At 52.8% G+C, this 18,475-nt stretch overlaps 1 protein-coding gene across 1 annotated transcript; it reads right to left on the bottom strand.

Annotated features, from left to right (window-relative positions):
* Positions 1-1,180: 1,180 nt before the first annotated feature.
* SLC3A2 (solute carrier family 3 member 2) lies at positions 1,181-18,448 on the bottom strand. The gene is made up of 9 exons (XM_070427314.1): positions 18,307-18,448; positions 6,426-6,860; positions 5,882-6,055; positions 5,222-5,316; positions 3,420-3,488; positions 3,263-3,321; positions 2,766-3,108; positions 1,818-1,901; positions 1,181-1,706 (listed from the first exon to the last, which is right to left on the bottom strand). Exons 1-9 carry the CDS (start codon positions 18,374-18,376, stop codon positions 1,362-1,364), a joined length of 1,674 nt encoding a protein of 557 aa, XP_070283415.1. The 5' UTR covers positions 18,377-18,448; the 3' UTR covers positions 1,181-1,361.
* Positions 18,449-18,475: the final 27 nt, after the last annotated feature.

Here is an 18,475-nt window from a genome sequence, read left to right as displayed (position 1 = left end):
AGCCCCAAGCACACTCCAGAGGCCAAAGGCTGGGGGGCGCCCCTGCTTGGCCAGTGCTATACACCGGGTCTGGGGTCCAGGATTCCCTGGGAGGAGCTTCATGTTCGGATTCCGCCCTGCGCCCTACGCACCCCGCCCTGGGGCCAGTTCGAACACGCATCCCCTCGCTGTAAAGCTAATCTCAGTGCTTGCGGGGTTCTGTGTGTCGTTCCTGCAGTGAGCCACTGAAGGTCAGGAGCCGGCAGCTGGTGTTGAGGGGAGGGCAGCCTGGGGGAGCGTGCCCTCACCGTGCAGGTTGCCCAACTCTGCAGCTGCTGTGACCACCCCTTGCCAACTAGACCTCACCCCTTGCCTCTTCCCTCCTCCTCGTTCCTCAGTGCCAGGCACGCTCCCAGCCCAGGCCCCTGGCAAGCTGCTGCCCCATATCCCTGCCTACTTGTTTCAGGCCCTTTATTCAAATGTCACGTCCTTGGTGAGGCCTCCCTAGCTCCCACCCCAAACACCCACCTCTCCTCCTGCTTACTTTTTCCTCTTTGACAACTATCACCATACTCTAAAGTTTATTCATCTTACTTTTGTTTTAAATCTATTTTTATTGATTTCACAGAGGAAGGGAGAGGAAGAGACAGAAACATTAATGATGAGAATCACTGATCAGCTGCCCCCTACTGGGGATCAAGTCCACAACCCGGGCATGTGCCCTTGACCAGAATCGAAACTGGGACCCTTCAGTCCGCAGGCCAATGCTCTATCCACTGAGCACACTAGCCAGGGCCATTTAATCTGCCTCGCCAGGATGTAAGCCCCAAGGGATGGGGATTTTTGAACTTTGCTCCCTCCTGTACTCCAGGACCCAGAACACTTCCTGGCACGTGCTGAGTGTGCAATCAAGTCCTACTGAGTGAATGGCCTCTTGTACCCTTTCGAAGGACCTCTCAGGCAACAGGCCGCCCCACTCCCTCTACCCGCTGAAAGGCTAAGTCTGCAAAAACAGGAAAACTGACCACACTGAGCTGGAGACCCGTTGCCGAGGAAGAGCCAGCCAGACCGAGACCTCCAGGAGAGCACGCCCAGCTGGGGAGGCCGGGTGCTAGCCCCAGTGACACCTCCCTGCTCCGACTGGCAGATGGATGAAACTCTCAGACCCTGATCATAACAGAAGTGGAGGGAAGACAAGACCTCACTAGGCAGGGGTGACTTTTATTTGAAGCCAGAAAACACCCTATTGGGGGTTCATCTGTGACAGTAAAAAAAAAAAAGGAGAGAAACCAGAACCCTAAGGGCCTGGGAGGGGAAGAAAAGGGAGGGGAGGGGAGGGGCAGGGCGGTGTGTCCCGGCAGGCCCACAGATCAAGCCACGGATCAGGCCACGTAGGGGAAGCGGAGCAGCAGCCCCTCGTGGGGCTCCAATTTCAGGTGCTCCAGCTCAAGAAAGGCGCCCTCCTCGCGGCCCGGCTGGGTGCTGAGCAGCAGATCGACCCTGGCGGGCAGGCCGGAGGCCCCCAACTGGGCAGGTTGGCCCACGTCCCCGAAGTTGAGCACTACCAGGAACCGCTCGTTCTGGTCCCACTTTCGGACGTAGGAGAAGAGGCCGGGCCCCGAGGGGAGCACGTGGAAGTCTCCGTGCAGCAGGGAGCGCTCCTTGCCGCGGTGGTCACTCAGCCGCCGGAACAGGGCAAGGAGGGAGCCTGGGTCTTCGCTCTGGCCCTGCAAGCGATGGAGACATAGCAGGAAGGGATGAAGAGCTCCCCTGGCTGCAAACTCCTACAAGCCACCGGCCCGTCCGCTGCTCAGGCCCTGCCCCCCGAAAACCCGTACCTTCACAGTCATGTTGGAGCTCACGGGTCCCGAGGTGTTGAGGGAGCTGGACTCATCCCACAGCATGACCGGGGCCTGCTGGGGCTGGAAGGCAGGGAAAACAGGACTTGGGAAGGCTGGCCCACTCCCCGGACTCTTCCTCCTGCCCCCACCCCCAGCAGGCCTTCCTGCCCTCACACCTAACTTCCACTGGGAGCAGCAAGGCCGGCTCCCACCTCAGGTCCTTGCACCGCCCCTCAGCCAGAGGGCTCTGCTCCCAGACAGCCACGAGCCAGCTTCCTCCCTCCCCCCAGCCTCTGCTCAGCTGTCTCACAGGGTTCCCTGTGGCCACTCAGAAGACACAGCAGGCTTCCTTCTGCGGAGCACCCACAGCACCCCCAGCCCTCTGTGCACTGCTCTCTCCTCCAGGCACGCGCGCGCGCGCGGGAGTCACTCCGTAAGACTTCGGGAATAAGGGAATGACCGGCTCTATAAGTACCAGCTCAGGGGTCAACCTGCACGCCTGTGGTTAGAGCTCAGCAAGTGCCTTCCTGGTCTTACCCCTACCCCCACATTCACTGCCAGGCTCTTCTCTCACTCACCTGGCTCCCCACTAAACTAGGAGAGCCCAGCAGAGCACCCACTGTCCAATGAATGAATGAGTGAGTGAGTGAGTGAGTGACGGCTATCACACTGGACACTACCAGGTACAACATTGCATTTTAAAGTAGCCGTCACTTTATCCGAACCGCCCTACGAGAGAGGCAGCCTCACAGACCAGATGACCGGGACCATGAGACGTGAAACCGCTGACCACGGCCACACAGCTACCGACCAGGTGACTGACTAGGAAACAAACGCAGTTCCCACTCCCCCCCCCCAAGAGTCACACCTGTCCGCGGCATCCACAGACTACCCTGGCGGATAAACACAGCTCCCCCACTGCGCCGAGAAGGCGGCACGGAATACCTGTCCGGGAAGGGCAGCTGCCTTCAGGCCGATCTCGTCCCCATAGCTAAAAACCGGGGTCCCCGGCAGGGTGAAGAGCAGCAGCTGGTAGAGTCGGAGGAGATGAGCCGGCACGAAGGAAGTCAGGAGTCCCTTCTGAGACAGACTCCAGCTGCACCAGCGACTGTCATTTGTCAAATGCGAGCGGGTGGCATTTAGGAACTGGGTGACCAGGAGCTCTACATGCTCCCCAGTGAAAGGGGAGGCCGACAGGTACGAGCTCGTCAACAGCAGGTCGTTGTTCGAGTCGAGCAGGCTCACGATCTCCTGGAGGTTGGAGGACTTAGTTCCCGCCAGCAAGAGCCTGCAGAGAGCAAAGCCGAGGTCAAGGGCGGTACAGGACAAGAAAGGAAGTGAGGAAGGCATCTGAACTAGGAACTCCCCCTTCCCAGGGCCTAGCACCCCACTGAGGGGACCCCCGACGGAGCTAAGTTGGGGACAAGGGGCCTGGCACTCACCTGTCTTCACCGAAGCTCTTGGTGATGTTCTGCCACTCGGCCAACAATAAAGGCGCATTCTAGAAGGCAAAAAAGCAAAGGCAGCTACCACCCGGCCCTGGCGAGTCCCGCTGCTCTCATCGGGCAAGGCTGCACCTCTCGTGTAAAGGAAGCTCACCTTCAGGTTCTCCACATCCCGAACCTGGAACCCATCCACACCAGCCTGCAGCCAGAATCTCAGCGCATCCTATGGGGGGGGAGGGGGCAAAGGACAGAGGAAAGATAGTGACACTGACGCCGAGGTTCACAAACTCCCGCCCCACGGACCCTGCCTGCCAGGTGCTTCCTCATGTTCCCACCTCCACTAGAAAGGTTTAGCCCTTGCTCCCTCCCATTCTAACCGACCATCGATTCTCTTAGTGATATAGCATCTCATTTCTCTTCTCCAGCCATGGCTTCACCTTTGAGGAGGCCCAAGAGAGAAAGTGTGTTCATAACCATAACTTCACTTAATACTTAGCGTGTGTGCAATGCTGGTGTACCCATTTCAGAGACGGGGAAACAGTCTCAAAGAAGCAAGGAGGCATGCCCAAGGCTCAAGCGAGTAGCAGAGGCGGGACTCAAACAGCAGTCAAAATCCCACAAAATCCCAAGACAAATGTACCGAGGCCTCTCCCAGTGTCCTGAGGCCTAGGAGTGGTGCAAAGGGCTGTCGGTCAGGGCAGAGCTGTCAGGGCAGAGCTGTCAGGACAACCCGAGGATGGAAGACTGAAATGCAAAGCATCCCCCCCAGGGCAGTTTCCATGAAGATTTGGGATGAGGAGCCGGTTCTGCAGGACAGGCCCAGGCCTGAAGCCCTGGTGTGTGAGGCACAGAACACAAGCCCCATTGCCACTGCCCGTCTTCCCTTTCCTCTCTGCTCCACGTGCTCCCTCCTCTGCCTCCATTTTCTCCTGAGGTTACCATCTTCATCTCCTCACCATCCGAAAGCTTCCCTATCAGTAACGCTTACAGGGTCTCCCAGCAACCCGCTGGCGGGTGAACGGGAGGACTCCAAGGGTCCTACAGAAACGCTGGGAGAACAGATCCTACCCCAGAGTCAGGGCTGCCAGCCAAGTGTGAGGGGCGCCTCCACTTCTGTTCTGCCCGTTCTGAACTGGCCGGTGTCCCAGAACGCAGGCATTAGGAGCCTGGGTGACACTCACAGCCCCTCCCCCAGCCTGAGGGCTATAGAGCCTGAGCCTATAGTTTCAGGGAAGGGTTAGAGAAATGAGGTTACTTGGACCTCAAGTCCCAGGCGCAAGGAACCCTCTGAACCTCAGTGTCCCCGTGTGCAGTTTGGGGGTAATGATAGGGACCTTGTGTGGGTACAGAGGGGATTAGAAAACATCTATAAAATACTTGGCATAGCCCTAACCGGTTTGGCTCAATGGACAGAGCGTCGGCCTGCAGACTGAAGGGTCCCAGGTTCGATTCCGGTCAAAGGCATGTACCTGGGTTGCGGGCACATCCCCAGTAGGGGGTGTGCAGGAGGCAGCTGATGGATGCATCTCTCTCATCTGTGTTTCTAACTCTCCATCCCTCTCCCTTCCTCCCTGTAAAAAAATCAATAAAATATATTTTTTAAAAAATACTTGGCACAGTCTCAGTCACAGGAAGATCCCCACGCTTGTAATTTCAGACGGGGCTGCACTTCAAAACATCAAACAAGGACTGGGAAACCAGTCCGGACAGACTCCCACTGAGAAGCGTTCCTGAAGCTCCCTTCCTGGCACAGTCACCCTCAGAGTCGAGGAAACAGGAAAAATGAGCGGACAAAAAGGAACAAGCTAAGACGGGTGCACTGCTGGCCTCCGTGGGGGGAGCGTGCCTGCTGGGCCGCAGCAGCCAGGGCCCTGGGCGGGAGGGGGGCTGGGTTTACAACGGGGGCTGCCGTGCCTGCAAGGACCCCCCACCCGCCATCGGCACCCGCACACTCACCGTGATCTTGGTGGCCACAGCGTCCACCTGGGCGGGGAGGAACCATGAGTCCTGGCCCCTGTAGTTGGGAGTGAGGTCCAGAAGGACCTGGATGCCTGGGACACGGAGGGAGAAGCAGGTGTTGAGAAAGGCTTTGGGGTGGGGAGAACGGAGGAAATCAGCACGTACGGTGCACGAGCAACTCCTTGGCATTACTTGCTACAAGAGCTTAGGTTTGAACCCTGGCAAATCTCAGTCCACTGAAACAGAGACACGCGCAAGACGGGGGCCTTGCAATCTCATAGGGCAGCAGGTTAAGTGTGAACTGAGAAGGCTGAGCGATAGGGGCCTGGGCTTCCCGCCCCGAAGTGAGCCCTTTTAAAGCAAGACAAGATTTTATCTGGATTTTCATTCCAAGTTTAAAACCCACCAACTTAGTAAAAGCCCTTTTTGAAAACATCGGCACCGAAGCCCAGAAGTGAAAGGTCTGCACAGTCAAGTGGAAAGTCCCTGAACAAATCCCTTTAGGCCGAGGCCTCACCCACTCCTCTGTCCCTGCTGGGAAGCTCAGAGGCAGCCAGGAGCGAGGCAGACAAACCCTCCCCCGCCTTCCCCGGCCAGAAGGCCAAGCCCTTGCTCGCTGCTCCTCTGCCAGGACCGGGACCCCCCAGGGGCACCCACCCTTTTTCTTGGCCGACTGCAGGAGACCCTCGAAATCTTCCTTGGAGCCAAAAGCGGTGTCGATCTCCTCCAAGTTGGTCCCCTGGACGTCGTCTCTCTGGGTTTTGTGAATGGGGCCCAGCACGAGGCCCTTCACCTTCAGGGAGCTCAGGTGATCCAAGCGCCCCTTCAGGCCTGCAAAGGGGAGGGAAGAGGCCCCGGGGGCGGGTCGGAGACGATCCCTTCCCCCGACCCCCTCCCCCGGGGCTCCGTGCGGAGGCTGAGCAGCTGATGTAAGGGGCCTAGCACGTTGCTTCAGACCCCGTGGCTACACGAGGAAGGGAAGAGGCTGAGTCAACTACCCTCGTGAAAGAGGGAGGGAGGGAGGGAAGGGAGGAAACTCTTTGAAGAAGGGCAGGAGGCGCTACGTCCCAGGCAGCGGGTGGGGTGAAGAACCGTCCGAGTCCAGGGGGGTTGGGGTGGGGATGGAGGTGGAGGTGGGGCCCCAGCGGCTCCCCGGTTAAGCCGGGGGCGCTCGGGTCGGGGACTGGGGTGCACGGCTCACCTGCTAGGCCGCCCGCGCCGGGGCCCTGGAAGGCCTGCGGGTCGCCGACGCGGTAGAGGGGCCCCTTGTGCCACCAGGACTGCGCGGGCAGGTCGCGGCAGCGCGGCGCGCGCACGATGATGACCACGGCGCCCGCCAGCATGCCCAGCCAGCCGAGCCAGAAGAGCAGCAGCAGCGCCCAGCGGGTGCGCACCCAGCCGGGGCTGCCCGCCACCTTCAGCAGCTCCTCCTTGGACAGGCCCGTGAACTTGGCGGCCGCCGCCTCCGCCCCGTCGTCGGCCACCTTGATCTTCACCAGGCCGTTCTTCTCGGCGCCGCCCGCCGGGACCGCGGACGCGCCCGCCCCGGAGGCCGCGTTCATCGGCTGCTTCTCGGGCTCCAGCTCGTTCAGCTCCACTTCCTTCATGTCCACCTCGGCGTCCTGGCTCATGGTGCCTGCGGGGCCGGCGACACGACGCAGCCGGCGATCAGGTGGTGGCTGCACGAGGATCTCGACCTCCGGGTCCCGGAACGCTGTCCCCGCGGCCGCCTGCTCCGAGCGCCTGACCTCGTCTGCGGCCGCGCGGCGCGACCTGGGGGAGTGGCGCCGGGAGCCCCGCCCCGGCCCGGCCCGCCCGCCTCCCCTTAAAGCGGAACCTCCCGGGGCCTTTCCCGACCGCTAGCGTGCGGGGCAATAGTGCGGGAACAGGCCACCGCTGCTGCGGGGTCAGCTCCCCACCTCGAGCCCGGCTGCCCCACGGCTCCCCCAGCCGGACGCCAAGGAGCCGCCCGAGCACGAAGCCTCCCGCCCGGTCCCCCAAGGCACCCAGCCACCCCCCAGCACACCCCGCAGGGCACCCCGCAGCGTGCGTCCCGAGCGACTCCCCGACACCATGGAGCATATCTGCCTTGCGCGGGACTCCCGCCACCGCCTGCCTCGCCTTCCCCACCTGCGGCGGCCCTAGGGGCCCAGAGCACAACCAGGCCTCGGCTTAGACCCCTGGGGCTCCCAGACCTCGCTCCCCGCAGGGCTTACGCCCACTCCTGCAAGACGCATCTTGACTTTTGCTCAATTAATTCACGAGGCAGCAGTTACTCATGGAACGCCCACTGCAATACTTTGCTTTGTTAACTTTATGGAATGAACTCCAGTCCAGTCTTCTCCAGGACGTTTTTTGTTTTTTTTTTTAATATATTTTATTGATTTTTTACAGAGAGGAAGGGAGAGAGATAGAGAGCCAGAAACATCGATGAGAGAGAAACATCGATCAGCTGCATCCTGCACATCTCCCACTGGGGATGTGCCCGCAACCCAGGTACATGCCCTTGACCAGAATCGAACCCGGGACCCTTCAGTCCGTAGGCCGACGCTCCATCCACTGAGCCAAACGGGTTTCGGCTCCAGGACGTTTTATGAGGACTCTGCTGGGACAGGAGGTGCTGACACTGGCCTCCCCCTCCCCTCCCCCAGTGTCGGGCAGCTGGGAATTGGACATCCAGGAGAGACTGATGGGCAACCACACATTCCAGGGCTAGGCCTTAGTTAGAGGCATCTAGATATTTCCTACAACCGACCAGATTCAGCGGTTCTCAACCTGTGGGTCGCGACCCCTTTGGCGGTCGAACAACCCTTTCACAGGGGTCGCCTAAGACCATCCTGCATATCAGATATTTACATGACGATTCATAACAGTAGCAACATTACAGTTATGAAGTAGCAACGAAAATAATTTTATGGTTGGGACACAACATGAGGAACTGTATTTAAAGGGCCAGGAGGTTGAGAACCACTGGACCAGAAGATGCCATGGTCAGACCCTTCGCCCCCCCCCCCCCTGCCCTGGCCTCCCCACCGCTTCCCTATGGAAGCCTGGGAGGCAGCTCTGCCCGGAGGCCTGGAAGACCACCCAGCTTTCCAGCAGGCAGGTCCCCGAATGAAGGGCCAGTGAGCACAGCAGGGGCTGCTGGGCAGCAGCACAGGAGGTGCCAGCACCCTCAGGACTCCTTGTTCCTGACAGTGCCAGCTGGGTCCTTTTCAGAGACGAGCTGAAGGAGGAGGTTCTTTCCTCTCACGTGGGCTGGAAGCCAAGGTGGCTGTGCATTTGGAAGAAAGCAGAAACCAAGATCGGAAGAAACAACAGACCAGAAGGGGAGCCAAAGGGGAGAAAGGCTCATCCTCGGCCGTCCCCTCCTTCATCCCAAAGCCCACACCCCTCCCAGGCCTGGTAAGGCCGGAACCATCTCCTAAAGGGAGGCAGCCAAGTGGGGAGAGGCTGGAGTTCAGTCCAGTGTTCAATGATGATAAGACGGCCAAGGTGCCCGGGCATGCAGTTAAGCGCCAGCCAGGGGCTCTGCCCAGACTTTGATCCCCAGCAAGAAAGCTCAAGGTTGAAAACTGTGGGCTCAGAAGCTCTCCTTGAGATGGTCCAAGGTAACCCCCCCAGGAACACAGTGTCTCACTCAGCCCCACGGCTCCAGACAAATAAAGCCAAGGCCTTCTGCATGGGATAAAGTAGCTAACAACTCACCTCCCATTTATCACCCACCACACCCACCACCGGGCTACCCTCCAGCCCCGTCAGCCTTCGAGCACCTGCCAGCTCACAGCACACGGCCTTTTCCAGGCCTCTGCATCTTTTGCTCAGGCCATTCCCTGTGTTTTGTCCTTCCTATTCTGCCAAGTTTGCCTCATAAACTCCTATTCATTCGAGACTTTGCTCAAATGACAGCGTTCCTCATCTCCCCCAAAAGAATTACTTTCTATCCACTGTGCACCTACCTCTGCTACAATTCATGTCCCCTTTGTTCATTACATTTCCTTGTCTGAGGTCTGTTTGCACTTCAAGACAGGTGGCAGGGTCCTGGTGCTATTTGTCAATGGACCTGCCTGCTCAGAGGGAGCATAGAGCAGGCGCTTGTTTGATAAATGAGTGGATGAACTGTATCCATCAAGCCCAAATAATTCCTTTCACAGACACAATTCAACAAAAGGAGCATGTGAAGATAGAGATGAAAGTGAAAAGGAATTTAAACTGTTAATGTAAAAAACCACTGAAACCTGTAAAGATTTTTTGTGAGTTTATTTGAGCCAAACTGTCGACATATGAAGGGAAGCAGAACGTCAACAAATTGAGATAATGCTCCGGAGAATGGAGGGTTACATCTGTTATTTATACATTTGCAATCAAAGGAAAGGGACGTAGGTGGGTTACATGAAATTCATTGGTGATAGATTAAGGAGGTGGGATAAAGCAAAGCAGGGAAACCCCTGGGATTGGATAAAAAGTAAAATGATGGACACATACTTAGGTGGGTACAGGAACAATTAACATGATAATGAAGGAATTTGTCGTCTCTGTCCTGGCGCCCAGCACATTAGGTTGTGCCCCAGGGGCTCCAGAAAAAGGGAAGTTACAAGTTACCCTGGCATTTCAAGGGGTATGTTATCATAGATTCGAAAAGACAGATAGGCTCAGTTAAGGTAAAGGCTGCCCTTGTCAGTGAAGACACCGGCCTAGGATGTAACTGCCCACCATCACTGCTTTAAAGTTTAATTTCAGACCATCCTTTGTGGTGACTTTAGGTCTCTGAGTTTGCCAGACTGCCATGCAGGCCTCCCCTGAGCTTGTCAGGTTAGCATGTGGCCCCTTTCGTCCACAAAGCAATATTTATAAAGATGAAGCTGTTTGTGCGGGGGACAATAAGACTCGGAACTGTTCAGCCAAAATAAAACACAGTATAAAACACAGTCCCAAATCCGGGGGAAGGGGAGGACAGAAAAGCAACGGTGGAGAAAGAGGGCAGGAGGTGGCCAGAGAGCCTCAGATCCTACAATGTATGTTGACAAATATAAAATTTAATACAAGGATGCAAAGTATAGAAGTTGTCAAAAAGAATTTAGCCTTCAAGAGAAAATGAGACAAAGCAAAGAAAAAAAAGCAGTCCAATGGTCCAGAGGCCAACAGGACCACAGGCAGCCAGGAGTCCTCAGCACTTCACACTCAGGCCGGCAGGTGGAGGCAGGGCCCTGAAATCTTTCTAATCCTCCTGCAAAAATTCATGTCACGCGTTTCCCAACAGATGAGGATTACTTGATCCTGGCCAAAAGATAAGGACATTATTTTCCCCCAAAGTATAGAAAAGGATTTCCAAAGAGAGAGCGAAGATGGGAGGACAGTTAGAAACAGGAGGCTGTCTCCCCGTCCAGCAGAGGGTACTGCAACTCTGCCCAAGCCCAGGACATTATCCCAAAGACCCAGGAAAGGGCATCCGGGCTCTGCCACACACTCCCATCACCCGGAGCAGCGCAGCCATCTGAAAAAGAGGTGCTGGCTGAAGTCAAGAAACTGAGCATTTGGAAGTCAAAGTGCAGCTGAAATGAAAGCAAAGAAGGAGGCAGACCCTAACCAAAGGGACTGAGCTGGCAGCTGTTATGGGAAGAACTGGTGTTGGAATATGATTACAAATCCCACAGGAGGGACACTGGTTCCTAAAGAAGAGAGCTGTCTTAGGGAAGGGTGAGGAATTGAGGGGGGATAAGAACTGGAAAGAGTAAAGGAAATGCAAGTAAAAGCATCTCTTAGGCAAAGAGGAATAAGTGCACCGTCCTACATGGGACACAGGCATCCAAAATGGTTACCTGCTCCCAGAGTTTCCAACAGGATAATTCTAAAGACACATAATGAGAATCTGGGAGCTTAGATTTCAACATAGAATCTTAGATTTCCTGAATAGGAAGTCACCGCTAGGATAGGAACGAAAGAATTATATCTGTCACATGATTATCACAGCCCCAACTTCACACGTTTTCTAGCCATTGTGAGTCCCCAGGGCACATATTCCCAGAGGTGCTGCAATACCAGGCTGTGATATTGGGATATAAGAAATACAGATGCTCCTTGACTTAGGATGGGGTTACAGGCCAAGAAATCCATCGTAATTGAAAATATTGTAGGTTGAAAATGTATTTAATACAGCTAACCTACCAAACATCATAGCTTAGCCTAGCCCTTCTACTGAATTCTTACTGCTTTCACACCACTGTAAAGTCAAAAAGTCACAAGACAAACCATCCTACATTGGGAACTGTCTGTATATACATTTGGTCTTCATCCGTTCCCGGCACAAGAGCTACAAAACCCTTGCATTTCCTGAACAATAGAGGTGACAGGCGCATCTTTTGTTCTAATATTTGGTCTTAGTCCTCCCAGACACAGGCCTTCTAAGACCCTTGGAGTCTCTAGTGTAGGAAGTGTGTCATTTTGTATGTTAAGGAGGTGCTGGGGGTGAGGGGGGAGGCCTAGATAGTCCCAGGATCGGGGGTGGTTGCCAGAGGAATTACCAGTGATCAGCAGGTTACGACTTTCAGCCCCACCCGCAGAGAGGGGAGAGGCTGAATACGGAGTTAATCACCAGTGGCCACGGGCATGCCTGCGCAACGGCACCTCATAAAAGCCCGACACAGCAGGGCTTGGAGAGCTTTCAGTTGGTGAGCACATGTGCCAGGAAGATAACACACCCCAAGCGCCTGTGCTTGGAACTCTTCCAGACCTCTTCCTGTGCCTCTTACTGGCTATTCACTTACGTTATCCTTCACAAGAGGCCCGGTGCACGGAATTTTGTGCACTGGTAGGGTCCCTAGTGGCTGCCGGCTGCCGGCAGGGTACTCCCTCCCTTCCCCCAGTTGCCTGCTGCTGCCGCTGCCACCAACCAGGGCCTCCCTCCCTTCCCCCAGCCCACCCGCCCCCTGGTTGAACTCCCGGAAGAACTGCTGGTTGAGGGGACAATTTGCATACTAGCTTTTGTTATCCTGTATAATAAAAGGGTAATATGCAAATTGACCTAACAGCAGAACGGTTGCTATGATGCACACTGACCACCAGGGGGCAGACAATCAATGCAGGAGCTGCCCCCTGGTGGACACTGCGCTAGGGGGGCGGGGGAAGAGGGCAGGCCTAAGCTGTCAGTTGGACATTCCCCGAGGACTTCTGGACTGCTAAAGGGCGCAGGCGTGGCTGATGGGGACCCCCCCCCCAATGCACGAATGTCATGCACGGGGCCTCTAGTACAGGATAATAAACTGGTAATAGGAAATAAAGAGTTACCCTAAGTTCTATGAGCTGTTACAGCAAATTCGAACCTGAGGAGGGGATTGTGGGAACCCTGATTTGTAGCCAACTCAGAAGTGTGAGTAACCTGGGAACGGATTACTTGAGATTGGTGTCTGAAGTTGGGGATAGTCTGTAAGACCGAGCCCTTAACCTCTGGGACTGTACAAACCCTAGGTGTTAGTTTCAGAACTAAATTAAATTGTAGGACATCCAGTTGGTGTCTGTATAGAACTGGAGAATTACTTGGTGTGGAAAACCCATACAATTGTTGTCAGAAGTATTCTGAACAGAAAACAGATCATAGTGGATGGTAGTAAACAGGTCATAACAGCAGATTCTTCTCTAGACCCTTGGTCGACTGCACTCAAATATGAAAATGTTATTTAAGAAAGTTTTTTCTTGGCCCTAACCAGTTTGGCTCAGTGGATAGAGCGTTGGCCTACGGACTGAAGGGTCCCAGGTTCGATCCCGGTCAAGGCCATGTACCTTGGTTGCGGGAGCATCCCCAGTGGGGGATGTGCCGGAGGCAGCTGATCGATGTTTCTAACTTTCCATCCCTTTCCCTTCCTCTCTGTAAAAAATCAATAAAATATATTTTTTTAAAAAAAGAAAGTTATTTCTTATTCATTACACTAAACAGAGAGGGTACAAAATATATATGGAAATGCAGACATTTAGCAAGACAATATGAAATATTAGAAATCTAGATTCTAAACTCAAATAAAAATTTGTACTATTAAGGTATTGACTTAAAACTCAGAAGTTTAAGAAAAGTGGATTTAACCATAAGTTTGGAAGGGGAATCCCTTTTTATCCTCAAATTAGCAGGCAGCATTAGAATTGAGTTACCATATAGTAAATTTCTTTAAAATAATGTCAGAAATTTACAAAAACACTTTTATCGATAACTAACACTTGATCTGGGGAAAAATATTGAGACCTAAATATTTTTATCTACTTCCAGCAAATAAAATTCTATACCGTACAGAAAAATAAAACTGAATCTATAGACAAATTATTAGGATAAGAGTTCAATAAAATACTAGACACAGATACAAAAATAATTCTGTTCTGAACACTAGTAGCAAACTACTTGAAAAAAAATTTAGGTTGCCATGTCCACTAGCAACAAAAACATTCACGCACCAAATACTGAGTACCTACTATGTTCTTGGCACTGTTCTATGAACTGGGGAGGTAGCAGGGATAGGGTCCCTGCTCTCATGAAGTCTAATTCCACCGAGTGGAAGAGAATAAAAAAAATAAATATTCAAACATATATCAAATAATTACAAGCCACAAATGTTAGAAAATATAGTATCTGAAGCTAATAAAACTAATATAGTATTGTATGAAACATATAAAGTATGCCTAAAAGTCAGTAAGGCCTGGCTGGCGTGGCTAGGGGTTGAGCTTTGACCTATGAACCAGGTGGTCAACGGTTCGATTCCTGGTCAGGGCACAGGCCCGGGTTGCAGGCTTGATCCCCGATATGGGGTGTGCAGGAGGCAGCCAATCAATGATTCTCTGTCATCATTGATGTTTCTCTCTCTCCCTCTCCCTTCCTCTCTGAAGTCAATAAAAATATATATTTAAAATAAATAAATAAAAATCAACAGTAAGAACAGACATCTCTCTTGATCTTGGGCCAAAAAACAAAGAAATGACCTACAATTAAAGATTCCTAGCAGGACTTGCTTCCATAAATTTCACTCAAGGTTAGAAAAGCAGTCTAAGACCTAGCCGGTTTGGCTCAGTGGATAGAGCATCGGCCTGCGGACTGAAAGGTCCTGGGTTTGATTCCGGTCAAGGGCACATGCCCGGGTTGCGAGCTCAATTCCCAGTAGGGGTTGTGCAGGAGGCAGCCGATCCATGATTCTCTCTCATCATTAATGTTTCTATCTTTCTCTCCCTTCCTCTATATCAATGAAAATATATTTAAAACAAAAACAAAAGCAGCCTGAAAGCTGTTCCTTATATAAAATTCTGCATTTTCATTTCTCCCCCACTCCAGTCTAATCCTTCCCTAGGAGAGCTCCCCAGTGGGACATTCCTCAACAGCTCGGGAAATAGGGAAATTCTGGTCTCAAATTGAATTTTTGCCGTAGAGGTGAATGTCCTACTCCCAGCTCCCAGCAGAGCACTGCGCGTTTGCATATCCCTACTCCTGGCAGTGCTTCTTGCGGTCAGGAGGGGGCAAAGGATGCTGAGAAAAACGCCTGAAAGCAGCATGCATCCTCCAAGAGCGATGTTCAACCTTTTCGATATCATGGCACACATAAACTAATTGCTAAAATCCTGCGGCACACCAAAAAATATATATTTTTCTGATCTGACAAAAAAATACGTATAATTTTGATTCATTTACACTAGACAGCTATTGTCATGCTGGCTGTTGTCATTTTTTTAAAATGTGTTTTTATTGATTTCAGAGAGAGGGAGATAGAAATATCAATGATGAGAATCATTGATCAGCCGCTTCCTGTGTGCCCCCAACTGGGACTCGAGTGAGAAACCCAGGCATGTGTCCTAACCTAGAATCAAACCGTCACCTTCTGATTCATGGATCGATGCTCAACTACTGAGCCACACCGGCCGGGCTTGGCTTATTACTCATTTGTTTCTCTGTGTCTACCCACCAGAATATAAACTCCAAGGGCGCATAAAGGTACTGTCTGCTTTGTTCCCTGTTTTATCTCCTGGGCTTAGTAGGTGCTCAACAAATACTGGTAGAATAAATGTTAAATGAAAGTCACCTATCATCTCCAACTGCCAAGAACACTGGTTTTAGTTGGCACTTATTCCCTTCACCCCCTTTATAGCTTACAAAAAGAGCATCCCGTCTGACACTCTCCCTTGATTCTATGTCACTACACAAGAGGTTGCAAACTCAGTCCTAACCACCTTTGGCCCACAGACATATTTTGTGTTTTTTTTGTTTTGTTTTTTTTAAATCTTTATTGTTCAGATTATTACATTTGTTCCTCTTTTTTCCCCCCATAACTCCCCTCCTTCCAGCTCCACAGACATATTTTGATTGGCTCAGAGAATATGCTTTAAAATAATGGACGTTGTCCCTAGCCGGTTTGGCTCAGTGGATAGAGTGTCGGCCCACAAACTGAAAGGTCCCAGGTTCGATTCCAGTCAAGGGCACAAGCCCGAACTGTGGGCTCGATTCCCAGTGGGGGACTTGCAGGAGGCAGCCAATCCATGATTCTCTCTCATCATGGATGTTTCTATTTCTCTCTCCCTCTCCCTTCCTCTCTAAAATCAATAAAAATATGTTTTAAAAAATTAATTAATTAAAAAAATGGACGTTAGGTGTTTACCACAAACAACAGAAGTTAGCACTAGCCAGTTTGGCTCAGTGGATAGAGTGTTGGCCTGTGGACTGAAGGATCCCAGGTTCATTCTTGTCAAGGTCCCATGCCCGGGTTGTGGGCTCGATCCCCAGTAGGGGGCGTGCAGGAGGCAGCCGAGATCAATGATTCTGTCATCATTGATGTTTCTCCGTCTCTCCCTCTTCCTTCCTCTCTGAAATCAATAAAAATACTTTTTTTTAAAAAGAAACTTTTTTTAAAAATGGAAGTTAGAAATGAACACTTAAAATAGGCAAATATACAATGTTGGATCTCTCGAACCTCTTGGTCATATTTTTTAGGGACCACTCAAGCAGGGCAACCATCAGCTGGAGCTAAGAAAGGGCTGCTAAGCTCTCCAGGGTCCCCACCCAGTTCATGTCGCTCATCTGCATTCCTGACATTTCTGTAGGTGGGAGTTGGAGGGAGACCCTGACTGAAATCCTCTCCTTTGCGTTTCCACTGCCATTTCACTTGTTAGTACAGAATCCACTTACCTGCAGCCTAAACTACTGAGACAATCTAATTAATGTCCTTGTCTCCATCTTATTCCTCAATGTGTCATCACCACCTGCTCAAAAACTTCCATGGGCTTTTTTCTTTTTTAATATATTTTTTATTGATTTTTTACAGAGAGGAAGGGAGAGGGATAGAGAGCTAGAAACATCCATCAGCTGCCTCCTGCACACTCCCCACTGGGGATGTGCCCACAACCAAGGTACATGCCCTTGACCGGGATCGAACCTGGGACCCTTGAGTCTGCAGGCCAACGCTCTATCCACTGAGCCAAACCGGTCAGGCATCCGTGGGCTTTTTTCTTCTTATTATTATCTATAGTTCAATGATTTGGCTTCGCAATCCAGGCCCTCCTCATCTGGCCTTCCCCGGAAAATCTTTCCCAGTTTTATATTCTACTAGTCCCTTCCGCCCACATTTCATGAATTCTAGCCACACACTTCTTCCCTTTTCCAGCTCCTCCAAGTCTGTGTTCAAACTGTTTCTTTAATTTCCTCCCGGGTCAGTCTATCTACCCTTCAAGATTCAGACACTCCATAAGGCATTTCCAATCTCCATTCCCACATACAACCTCCCTAGCCCTGTCTGCCTAGCCTGGGACTTCTGGATTTCCCATACATTTCCTGCTCCATGGTCTTGAACAAAGCACTTAATGGTTATTGAGCAAATGAATTTATTCGTCCATAATAACTTTGCTCAAACTGGAATTCTCTCAATATTCTGTACACTGCACTTGTTATATCATCCTGGGACACATGGGGACCACACTGCCCCTAAAGAAGTGAAAATGGGTTGTGGGTAGAGGAAGGGGAGGAGGAAAATCTTAGAACTTTAAAAGGTTTCTGGCCCTCCAAAAGGCCACAGCACAAGGGCAGATACAGTCTATCAGTGGTATTACAGTTTCATGGGGCCCTCGCTGGTTTGGCTCAGTGGATAGAGCATCAGCCTGTGGACTGAGCAGTGGTCCCCAACCGGTGGTCTGCGGACCACTGGTGGTCCCTGGGGTTCGAAAGGTTGGCGACTGCTGGACTGAAGGTTCCCGGGTTCGAGTCCAGTCAGGGGCACATGCCTGGGTTGTAGGCTTGATCCCCAGTAGGGGGCGTGCAGGAGGCAGCCGATCCATGATTCTCCCTCCTCATTGGTGTTTCTCTCTCTCCCTCTCCCTTCCTCAATAAAAAATATATATACGTATTTAAAAGAAATTTTCATGGGGAGGGGGGATTAGAGGGGAAAATGTCTTTTTAAGGCGCCCGTGGAGAGAGAATAATGAGGGAAGCTTGAGAAACAGTGCCCGGAGATCATTCCATTTGTTTCCCGTGTGTCTGCTTGGTCCCCCGCTACCTGGAGGACAGTGTGCGATGACGGCAGTCCAGCATGGACGTCCAGGGCAGGTCTGCAATCAGGCGGCCTGGACTGGCACCTTGGCGCTCTATTTCTTAGCGGGATAACACCAAGCAAGTCCACTAACCGCTCTGGGTCTCGGGTTCCCCATCTATAACCTTATCTCAGTCCTCCCTGGGGCTGGATACGAAGTGAGGTCGTGCAGCAGAACACATGCCAAGAGCTTTTGCATGTTTATAAAACGCGCACGGACGGTCGGTGTTCGCGGCAGGTCTCAGTGACGGGTCTCCAGGTGACGGGAACCACCCGGCCACCCGGCGGGAGCTGCAGGGGCCCCTCCCCTGTAACAGGGGGTCCCTCCCCTGTAACCGGGGGCCCCGGGGACCTGGGAGGACTCCTCAACTCATGCAATGTGCTTGAAACGTGCTCCCAACGCGAGCCGAGCCACAAGTCAAGATCCTAGCAGAACCGGGCCGGGCAGCAGGACGCGGGTGGCCGGGCAGGAAAGCCCAGACCCTGTCCGCAGACTCGCCCGGATTCACTCCCGAAACGGCGCCATGCAGGGACCTGCAGTACCTGAGTCGCCTCCCGCGCCGGCACCCTGCGCACCAGGCCCGGCCGAGGGCTCCGGAGGTTCGGGATCCATGGAGGTGGGCCCTGCACACGGGTTTAGGGTGTGTGGGGGCAAGGGGAGCTCAGGGGAGGGTTTGGGGGTGGGCGGCTCTGACCCGGACGCAGCGACAAG

The sequence above is a fragment of the Myotis yumanensis genome, unplaced genomic scaffold (genome assembly GCF_028538775.1).
Source record: "Myotis yumanensis isolate MYYU_CA2020_CCGP unplaced genomic scaffold, mMyoYum1.0.hap1 SCAF_10, whole genome shotgun sequence".
NCBI lineage: Eukaryota > Metazoa > Chordata > Mammalia > Chiroptera > Vespertilionidae > Myotis > Myotis yumanensis.
This window is presented reverse-complemented; position numbering and strand designations above follow the sequence as displayed.

What these genes read in the sequence shown, in the direction of transcription:
- SLC3A2 (XM_070427314.1), bottom strand. Translation starts at nt 18,376, where the DNA reads ATGGATCCCGAACCTCCGGAGCCCTCGGCCGGGCCTGGTGCGCAGGGT. An exon ending in CGGCGCGGGCGGCCTAGCAG is followed by an intron (nt 6,056 to 6,425) that starts GTGAGCCGTGCA and finishes TCCCCTTTGCAG; the next exon opens with GCCTGAAGGGGCGCTTGGAT. An exon ending in CAGCTGCCCTTCCCGGACAG is followed by an intron (nt 1,902 to 2,765) that starts GTATTCCGTGCC and finishes CCTGCCTTCCAG; the next exon opens with CCCCAGCAGGCCCCGGTCAT.